Consider the following 9275-nt stretch of genomic DNA (forward strand, 5'->3'; position numbering starts at 1 on the left):
GGCTGCAGCCCCTCGCATGGAAGGGAAAGGAGCTTGGACCCCAGCCCCCGGTCCCTGCAGCCCTTTGCTTCCCACCAGGCCAAGAGGATGCAATAAAAGCAGGAGGCTGCAAGGACATCACTCCTTGCTGCTGTTAATTAAACCCAGTGGGGCCAGGCTGCTTGGGGTATCGATGGATGAGGAAAGCAAAGGCCGCTTTTGGCACCGGCACCATCAACGGCTGCTTTGCTGCAGCACCAGGAGGGAAAAGAAGCGCTCTAAGAGGGACAGAGCCAGGGACGAGCCAGGCCCATGAATCACTGCGGACAGGAGAAAGGGCCTAAGCCGCAGCGGGGGCTCAGCGTGCGAGGGGAGAAGGGCAGAGCAGCAGCCTCGGCACCTGGGATGCCTCTTGGGGCACCAGGCTGAGTCCTGCCGGCTGGGCTCGAGGGGCAGGTGCAGCCGTGCCAAACCCGCACATGTCGAGGGGTGAGCCGTGAGGCCGGAGCACCAGCACCGAGGATGCTGCTGCTGCTGCTGCTGCAAGGGGCTGCCCGGGGCAGGTGGGCTGCGCCAGGGAGCGATGGCGCTGCTGGGGGCGCTCAGCCCCTCCGGTTTGACGGTGCTTAGTGGGGAGGAACTGGCTGCCCCAGCAGATGCCCTGGGCTGCGCTTCCTCCCCACCAAGGCCTGCAGGAGCCCGCAGCGTGGCTGCCAAAGCACGCCGGAGCTGCCATCTACTGGCTGGCCCGGCCGCATGGCACGCAGGGCAGGACAGGCGGCACCAGAGAGACGGGTCTGATTCGGAGCCAGCCCCGCTTGCACCTCGCAAGGGGACGGCGTGGGCATGGCCGGGCACGGAGCAGCAGGGGACTCCCCGCAGAACTCGGGCTCGGGGCAGCCGAGGACCCTGCTGCCAGGGTCAGCCACCACCGGGCAGCGGGAAGGGGCTCTTTCAGGACAGGCCCACGTGAGCTGGAGCAGGAACAAAGCTCCGCACAGCCCTGTTGCCTCAGTAAGATGAAACCTGGGTCCTGCCAGGTTCTCCTGGACGGGCTCAGTGCAGCCACCTGCCCTCCCCTCGCAAGGGACCAGGCCCTGGCTAAGGACCCGCTGTCCCGGCTTAAGCCACAGGGCCCCCAAACCCCTTCCTGCCTCCAACTTCCCTTTGCCCCCTCTTCTACAGAGCTGGGCAGAGCCGGGGGCGAGGACAGAGGCTAGACGACGAGTGCCCGGGAATGGGACTAAAGGTGCAGGAACCAGCGCTGAGCCCCTCGGGGCAGGGCCCTTGCAGCACGACAGGCTGAGGCAGGAGCCACGACGGGCCCAAGGCCGTCGTATCGGGGGGGCACAGCCATGCAGCCCCACCCCAGCTTGCAGGACCGTGCCCACGTGCCGCAGGGCCGTGCCCCCTCTGTGCTGCGGCCTCATGCTCTGCAGCAGCGCGGGGCTCGCGCAAGAGCATCCGAGATGCTGCGCTGGAATGTCTCCATGGCAACCAGAGCAGGGAAACCCTCCGAGAGCTCAGGGGAGCCCGGGCGAGGAATTGAGCGTGCAGAGCACGTGGGAGACGGGCAGCGGGAGGGCAGGCGGGCGGATGTGCACGACCAGGTGTAGGAGCCAGGGCTCCCGGGTTCTGCCACCCACCCGCAGCAGCAGCCCCTGGAGCAGTCCTAGTAAAACGGGGGCAGATTTCTTCCCTCCCCCCACACCTGCATGGCAGACAGACGCCAAGAGCAGGGCCTGCAGGGCCTGGAGTAGGTGTCAGCAGGGCTGACAAGCAACGAGGGGCTGAAAAGCCAGGCTGAGACCTAACAAACTCATGCACAGGGGTCCTGGACTGGATAGATGTGAATACACGAGCTGTGGGCAACGGCCCCGTCCCAGCCCAAGCCATCCCAGACGCTCCCGACCCCCTGCTCGAGTGAGCGTGAGAACGCCCCCTCCCCGAGCAGAGGCAGCAAGAAGATATTGCAATACAGCCCTCACCTGTCGCTGCATGCTGGAGGGAGACGGAGAGAAAACGCCAGCAGGGAGAAAGGCAGAGACTTCACACAGCATCATCTGGCCGGGACGGGGATCGCTGGCGAGAGACTCGGAAGCAGCGCAGAAAGACAAGAGCCCCCTGCTCCAGGGAGGGTCTCGTCACTGCCGCGCCAGCGGCACGTGCGGGGTTGTGCGCGTGGAGCAAGCAACCTGGTCAAACCCATTCGCTGCTACAGCTGCCACAACCATGTGCAAGCCCCCTCCAGGCTCCTCCCTGCCAGGCCATACCACACCTCTCTAGGTGCACCCAAAGCACCCAGCTGGACCTGCAGGCCCCACACTGCGCCTGTAGCCCCGAGGCACAGCCATGGGGACGCCTTGGGAAAGCCTCCGTGCACCGACTTGTGGTTGCTCCGGCCTCATCTCAGCAGGTCGCTCAGCCCCAACCTTATGCCAAATGCTGCAAGAGGCACTGCTTCCAGCCGAACAGCAGCCACCACGACAGGGGCAGAAGTGTGGGACACCCAGACACTTACAGCAAGTGAACATTTATTTGGGTGGAAGAACTGTCCCCGGAGCCAGCAGGCAGCGGCCACAGGGGGCTACAACCAGCACATAAAGGCACCAGAGAATCAAACCCGCTATTAAATCAGGAGAAGAGAGGGACCGAACCCCCACCCTCGGGCAGGCATGCGGGCAAGGCTGGGCCCCTGGGATCCGCAGGTCTTCAAGGAAGCACAAAAGCAGACACGTGCCTCAGCTCTGACCCAGGCCCTGAGGACTCCCCCTCTCCCCTGCACGGCCTGTCCAGGCAAACCCCATCCCAGGACATTCAGGGCTGCTCTTGGCATATGCAACCCATTTGCAGGGCACGTCCAGAGTGGCTCTGCTGATTGGCATTGCCTGTGCCACAGGCTCCTATGGAGGGAGCCTCTCAACAGACTGACCAAACCAAGACACTGCAAGGGAAACCTGTTTTCAGAAGAAGAGAGGCCCAGGGCATCCACAAGGATCACCAGGGAGAGGCCGAGCTAGGAGGACGTTGGTTGAGACCCAGATCCAAGAGGAGCATCCATGAGTTCAGGTAAGAGGCTTCACATGTGACCACAAAGAGCCCAGAGCCCATCGCCTCACAGCCTTCCCTGCCCCTCCTCCCCTTTCAGACACCCCGAGCCGGGTCAGGCAGCGAGGGGCTGGGCTGAGCTGAGCTGCTCGCAGTATTTCTAGACTCTGGCTCAGGGGGCAAGCCGCAGCTATAAACAAGAGTGAGTGGCAAGCACCAGCATGTTTCCTGACAGACCCTTCACGGGGAACAGAGCAAAGGGAAACCTGCTTGCATGACCCACCTCCCCCCACCTTTTCCAGGAGCCCCGTCCAGATGACTGGAACAGGACGAGGGGCTGCCCCAGAAGGACCTCTGGAAGGGGCAAGAGGGTGTCTGGCAGGGGGATCCCCGCCCCCAGCAGTTTTGGGCCCCCAGGGAGCTGGAGGCGCACCAGGGCAGGCTGCCCAGCAGCTGCTCTCGCCCATGTCCGTGCCCTGGCCTGGGGCTCTCACTTCTCCTCCTTGGCCGCCAGGCGCTGTCGCCGCCGCGTTCGCTTCTGCAACTTCCTCTTCACCTGGAGCTGCGTCCGCTCCTGCAGCGTCTGCCGGACGCTGTCACGAAACTGCTTGTTCTTCCTCTTGATCTTGGCCAGCTCTGCCTTCCTCTTCTCCTCCAGGTCTGGGTCCTGAGGGGCAAACACCAGGAGCTAATGCTCTGTGGCAGGGCCAGGCTGGCCTCCCACAGCCAACCAACCTCACCCTTCCCAGATGCCGGCCATGCGTGAGCCCAGCCGCCTGTCCTGGGGATACATCGTGCACCAACCCTGCCCGCCGCGGGGGTCACTCACTTTGCCCTCCAGGATCATCTGCTTCCGTTTGTTGATTTCCTTCTTCTCATCAAATTCGGCCGCCTCCAACTTCTGCCAAAACAAAACGCAAAAGGGGCATGAGGGCCAGGCATGCGGCTCGTCCCGGGGGGCAGCCCGGCTCTGCGGAGCAGCGAGCCAGAGGGGTTGCTGCATTTGCTGGGAATCCCCAAGCTGAGCCAGGTCCGTGCAAACTCAGCAGCTGACAGGCCCTCCCCATCCCCAAGTGCTCCCAATCAAGGCAACAATCTGTGTCTGGGGTGCTCCCAGGCTGCATCGGACAGCAGATGCAACCTTGCCTCCTCCAAACGTCCCCCCAGCTTCCTCTAGAAACAAGAGAGTCCTGCAGTCCCCACGGACTCTCCCTGCTGCACATCCAAGGGGAAAGCCACACACCCTGCCCAAGCCAGCAACACAGGGGTGGATCCCTGCTGCGCATACTTACTATCTCACACTCCCGCCGGACGACGTTCACCTGGGTGAGGATGTCGAGCACGGCACGCTCCTCCACTGAGAACTCCTGCAGCTTTGTCTCTAAACCAGGGCACAAGAGGAGCGCACGTATCAGGCACGGGCCAGGGGACAGACGGTCGCCTGGCAGCAGGTAGGGCAGCCCTGCCAAAGCCAGTGCAGCCACCTGCATTTATCTGGGCTTGAAGTGGGAATCTCCAACCCAAGGCAGAGTTTGAATCAGTTCACCCAGCTCTGTATCCACGGGTGCAAGTGCCCCAGGGGCTAGGCCGACCTTGATGCCTTCTGGCAGCACCCAGGCTCCACACTTACTGATCTGCTCCTCGATGGCATGCACCAGGTGGATGTCGTACTGTGTCACTAGTGTGATAGCGATCCCATGCCGGCCTGGAGGACAGCAAAGGGTCACTGGTGACCATGTGAGCCTGACCAACAGCACCCCCCACGCACTAGCCAGGAGGACAGCGAAGAGACGGACGGGACTAAACCACTCCAAGCACTATCTGCCCAGCACATCTGCGCTGGCTTAACAGCTGGGGGGTAACAGAGGGGAGCGAGCCAGAGGGAGGGTCATGCACAGATGCCTCTGCCATGGGCTGGTGGGATTCCAGTTCAAATGAACCTGTGCTCTGCACTGCTACGGCAGGAGGCCGGAAGCTGATCTGGCACCAAAAAGATTGCCCCGCAGCCACGAGGGAGCCTCCATAAACCCGACCGGGGAACGGTTCTTCTGTACACCCGACCTAGATCCTGTGCAGAGCTGCCACTGCCTGTGAGCCTCTTGCAAGCTTCCCTCGCTCACCTGCTCGGGCTGTACGGCCCACACGGTGGATGTAGATCTTGGGCAGGCCTGGGGTGTTGTGGTTGATGACGACTTGCACAGTGGGAATATCCAGCCCCCTGGAGCACAAGCACAGGAGTGGTGTGGCAGCAGTTCAACACAAACACTCCCATTTCCTGTTCTCAGCTTTCACCGAGAGCCCTTGGAGACTCCGAGGCACTCACAGGCCCGCGGTTTGGAGACAAACCAATTCTGGGCACTTACCCATCACTTCCCACACGCCTCCAGCAACCACAAAATGGCACAGCCTGCCCCCTGCAACCTGCCTGGCACCCACTATCCTCCTCAGGTCCAGAGAGCAAACCAGCCCCTGCCACAAGCCAATCTGCCTCCCAGCAAACTGGCAGGCTTGAGTACTCCACAGCAGGAGCTGAGCAAAGGATCCAGCTGCCCCAGCTACATGAAGAGCTCCACAACATGCCCTGAACCTGGACTGTGCTACAATGGGGAGTTCTGCACTGGACAAGGAGGGAAGAGGCAGGACCCCAAAACTGTCCACTTGCCAACCCTGCCCCTACTCTCTACAGTGGACTGGCTGCCTTGAGTGGAAACTCACTCAAGACTTTCAGCATCAAGGAGAAGTTTCACCTCCTCTTACCTGGCAGCCACGTCTGTGGCGATGAGGATCTTAAAAACACTGGACTTGAACCTGGCTAAGGCTGCAAAGCGCTGCTTCTGCAAGGGGAAAAGGATCCAGGTTAGGAGTGCTGTAGCCTCAGGGGCTGCGGGTACCTCTCTCCGGCCTCACGAAAAATAGCACCTGGCTACAAGCCCACATTGGCATGTCTGGAGCTAGGCTAGCAGAGGGCAGGTGATGGCTGAGGTACCTCAGCAGAGATGGGCTTCTGAGGCTGGCTCAGGCCTGTATGCCTTCTGCTTGGCTTGGCCCCTCCCATGAGAAGCAAGAAGGGAAGGGACCAGGAATCAAAAGCCAAAGAGCTCCCAAATCCTTTGGCTCAACAGATGAGTGAGGAAAAGCCGAAGCCCCCGGTCAGCAATTCAGCAGGCCTAGCACCCATCACGATGAAGGACAACAGCAGTCCCAGCGCCCCCCACAGCTCACCCCCACCAAGTCACTCACCTGCTTCATCATGGAATGCAAAGCCACCGACGGGAAGTTGAACTTCTTCAGCATCATGTTCAAGATCTGACAATCCCTGAAGGAGGAAGTATTTCCCCATTATATTCACAGCCATCGTGGGAGTGGGTGAACCAGGGCACGACCAGGTAGTGTCCAGATCCTCTTGTTCTCCAAGCACCAAAGCAGTGCTTGAACAGCAGCACCTTGGCTGGGCGAGCAGGCAGGATGCCTGCTCCACGGTTAGCATGAACTCTCCTGTGGACACTGGCTGTTCTTGGGGGTCAGGGAATGCTGGCCGGGGCCCTTGGGAAAGGTCAAGCTTTTGGAAGAGCACTACAGGCTTTTCCAGTCCACCAAGACACGTGAATATGGAAGGATGGAACTTGGGATTAACTTCATGTCACACATTAAATCGCTTGCCGTTTCCTTCCCAGGGAAGAGGAGGAAGTGCTGCTTTCCCATCCCCTGCTGGCCAGGACAAAGGCAGGGCCCTGGAAGCAATTAGGCCAGGCCCCTCCACAGGGTTATATTTTTAGGTACTGCAAGACCTGCCCTGCAGGGGCCTTCTCAGGAGGTAGGGAAGGACTTGCCTTAAGTTCAGCTTGGGCTAGAAAAGTGAATGCTTTTTCTGGCTTTGCTGATAACAAGGAGGAGGCTGGGGGATGAGCCCTAGCAGCCATAACATGAACTGGTGCACGGTGAGAGGCGCTGGACTCACTTGCAGGTACTGGTGAAGATCATAATGGACCAGTCCTCGTGCTCGTCCTGGAACGTCTGGATCAAATGGACCAGGTACGCGTCCTTGACTCTCTCTGGCACAAGCAGGTAGCGCTGATCCAATTCCTCTACTGTTCGCACTCTGTTTTGGGGGTGGGGAGAAAAGGCCCCACGGGTGTTATTCCGAGATGCCACAATGGGTCGAATCTGGGGCTAGAATGGCAGGGTGAAGAGAAGGGGCAACATCACAGGAGGGGGAAGCATGTGTGAACTGAACATGAAGCAAAGCAGCAGAGACTTACTCTGCCAGAGATTCCCAGAAGAAGGGTTTGTTCATGGCGAGACTCTTCAGCTCATTAAGTGTCTCGGTCAGCGTGGCACTGAAGAGCAGCGTCTGCCTGTTTGCTGGGACTGCTCCCAGAATCACCTCGAGGTCCTTGGTGAAGTCAGTACAGCCCTGCTCCAGCAGCCGGTCAGCTTCGTCCAAAACCTTAGCCAAGGCAAACAAGAAGGGTCAACCCCAGCTGTGAAGAGCAGCACTGCAGGGCAGGAGGATCTGAGCTGAACGCAGGTCGGGGAGCCAGGGCCGCCAGTTCTGACCTAGGGTAACGTGCCCAGGCACAGCAGGTCAAGCGGGAGAAGTTCTTGCAAGCAGGAAAGAAACTGAACCACCGCCTTACCAAGAACTTGATCTTCTTGAGGCTGAAGGTGTTGGAGCTGCGGAGGTGATCGGCCAGCCGGCCGGGTGTTGCAATGACAACATGAGGCTTGCGGGAGAGCTCCAGCGCCTGGGCCACCATGTCTGAAACACAGCAAGGAAGCGTTTACGTTTAAAGTGTTTCCTTCGTTTCTAGCGCGACGGTGGGTCCCCTCAATGAGACACGAGCAGCCACGTGTGCTGAACTTGGCTTGTGTGTAAAGAAATATTTTCAGTCAACAATAAATCACACAAACAAACTGTTTTGTTCAGACTGTTGTTTCAGTGACGAAGCAAACCAGCATCCAGATCCTAATCTGGATTAGTTCTCCCTTCTTGCTGTGGTTGTTGAAAAGGGATAGCCAGAAACCAGGTCTGGAAAACCAAGAGATGCCACATTTTGGTGCTGAATGTGAGATTTTTACCAATATGGAGAATGCCACGGCTTCTGGACAAGCACAGATTCCCCCAAGTCGCTGTATGGTTTCAGCTCGCGGTTCCTTAAACAGCCCTGAAGCGAACCAGGCAGAGGCTTAGTTCTGCCTAATGGGCTAACAGAGTCCGGGTCGTAACCAGCCCGCACCTACCCATTCCTCCGACAACGATGCAGTCCTTCAATCCAAGCGGCTTTCCCAGAACGCGGAACTGCTCGGCAATCTGGTAGGCCAGCTCCCTACGAGAGAGGAGGAGGGAAAGCACGGAAAGGTTACGGGGCCCGTCTTTCTTACCCGCACCCAGGACCTCCAAGGACGGGGTCGCAGGGAAACCACAGCCGGAACCGGGAAGCTAAGACCCAATAGATTCCGCCCCCCCTTGTTCATAAAGTGATTTATCGCCGCGCAACGTCGACGAGGCCCAACACTCGGCAACGTTCAAAGCGAAACGGGATGTTTACGGGGATGCTCGGTTATCCCGTAACGCCGAATCCAAACCGGTTTTGGGGAGGGAGGACGCTGGACTCGTGTGAACCCTGAGTCTGATCTAGCACCGCTGAGCGCGACACCCCCGAGACATCAACGGATGCAAACGTCTGCCCGCTCCCTTGCTCCTCCCGCCGGACCAGGGAGAATGGGGCGGTTCGGGGCAAGGGGGCAGCATCCAGCGAGCGCCTGCCCCGGCGACGCACGAGGTCCCACCCAGCCCCAAACCACTACGTGCCCCGCCACCGAGCGCCCCTACCTGGTGGGCGTCAGCACCAGGCAGAAGATGCCGTAGGGGTCCTCCGAGAGCTTCTGCAGGACGGGCAGGACGAAGGCCGCCGTCTTGCCGCTGCCCGTCTTGGCGCAGCCCATGCAGTCGCGACCTGCGCGAGGGAACACGTGAAGCCAGGACCCCTCCAGGGACCGCTCCCCCCGTGCAGCCGCCCCCGGGAGCACTCACCCTGCAGGGCGGGCGTGATGCAGGCGGCCTGCACGGCGCTGGGGCGCACCATGCCCAGGCGCCGCGCCTGCTCCGCCAGCCAGGCCGCCAGCCCCAGCGCGCCGAACCCGGCCATGCCAGCGCACAACCACCGCCCGCTTCCGGCGCACGCCGTGTACGTCACCACCCTCCCCGCCCCACTTCCGGCGCTCAGGAAGTGACACTGCGCGCTGCC

At 60.5% G+C, this 9275-nt stretch overlaps 1 protein-coding gene across 2 annotated transcripts; it reads right to left on the bottom strand.

Moving 5' to 3' along the window:
- Window positions 1-2488: 2488 nt before the first annotated feature.
- On the bottom strand, window positions 2489-9235 carry DDX49 (DEAD-box helicase 49). 2 transcript variants are annotated; one of them, XM_006028840.3, is made up of 13 exons: window positions 9062-9234; window positions 8861-8984; window positions 8269-8354; window positions 7665-7786; window positions 7287-7474; window positions 6986-7126; window positions 6268-6343; window positions 5785-5861; window positions 5148-5245; window positions 4658-4732; window positions 4320-4408; window positions 3857-3928; window positions 2489-3694 (listed from the first exon to the last, which is right to left on the bottom strand). In XM_006028840.3, exons 1-13 carry the CDS (start codon window positions 9174-9176, stop codon window positions 3518-3520), a joined length of 1440 nt encoding a protein of 479 aa, XP_006028902.1. In that variant the 5' UTR covers window positions 9177-9234; the 3' UTR covers window positions 2489-3517. The 2 variants fall into 2 exon arrangements, with proteins under 2 accessions (XP_006028902.1, XP_025066056.1); XM_025210271.1 differs by lacking the exon at window positions 4658-4732 and having other exon boundaries at window positions 9062-9235.
- Between the last annotated feature and the right edge of the window lie 40 nt (window positions 9236-9275).

The sequence above is a fragment of the Alligator sinensis genome, unplaced genomic scaffold (genome assembly GCF_000455745.1).
Source record: "Alligator sinensis unplaced genomic scaffold, ASM45574v1 scaffold1354_1, whole genome shotgun sequence".
Lineage (NCBI taxonomy): Eukaryota > Metazoa > Chordata > Crocodylia > Alligatoridae > Alligator > Alligator sinensis.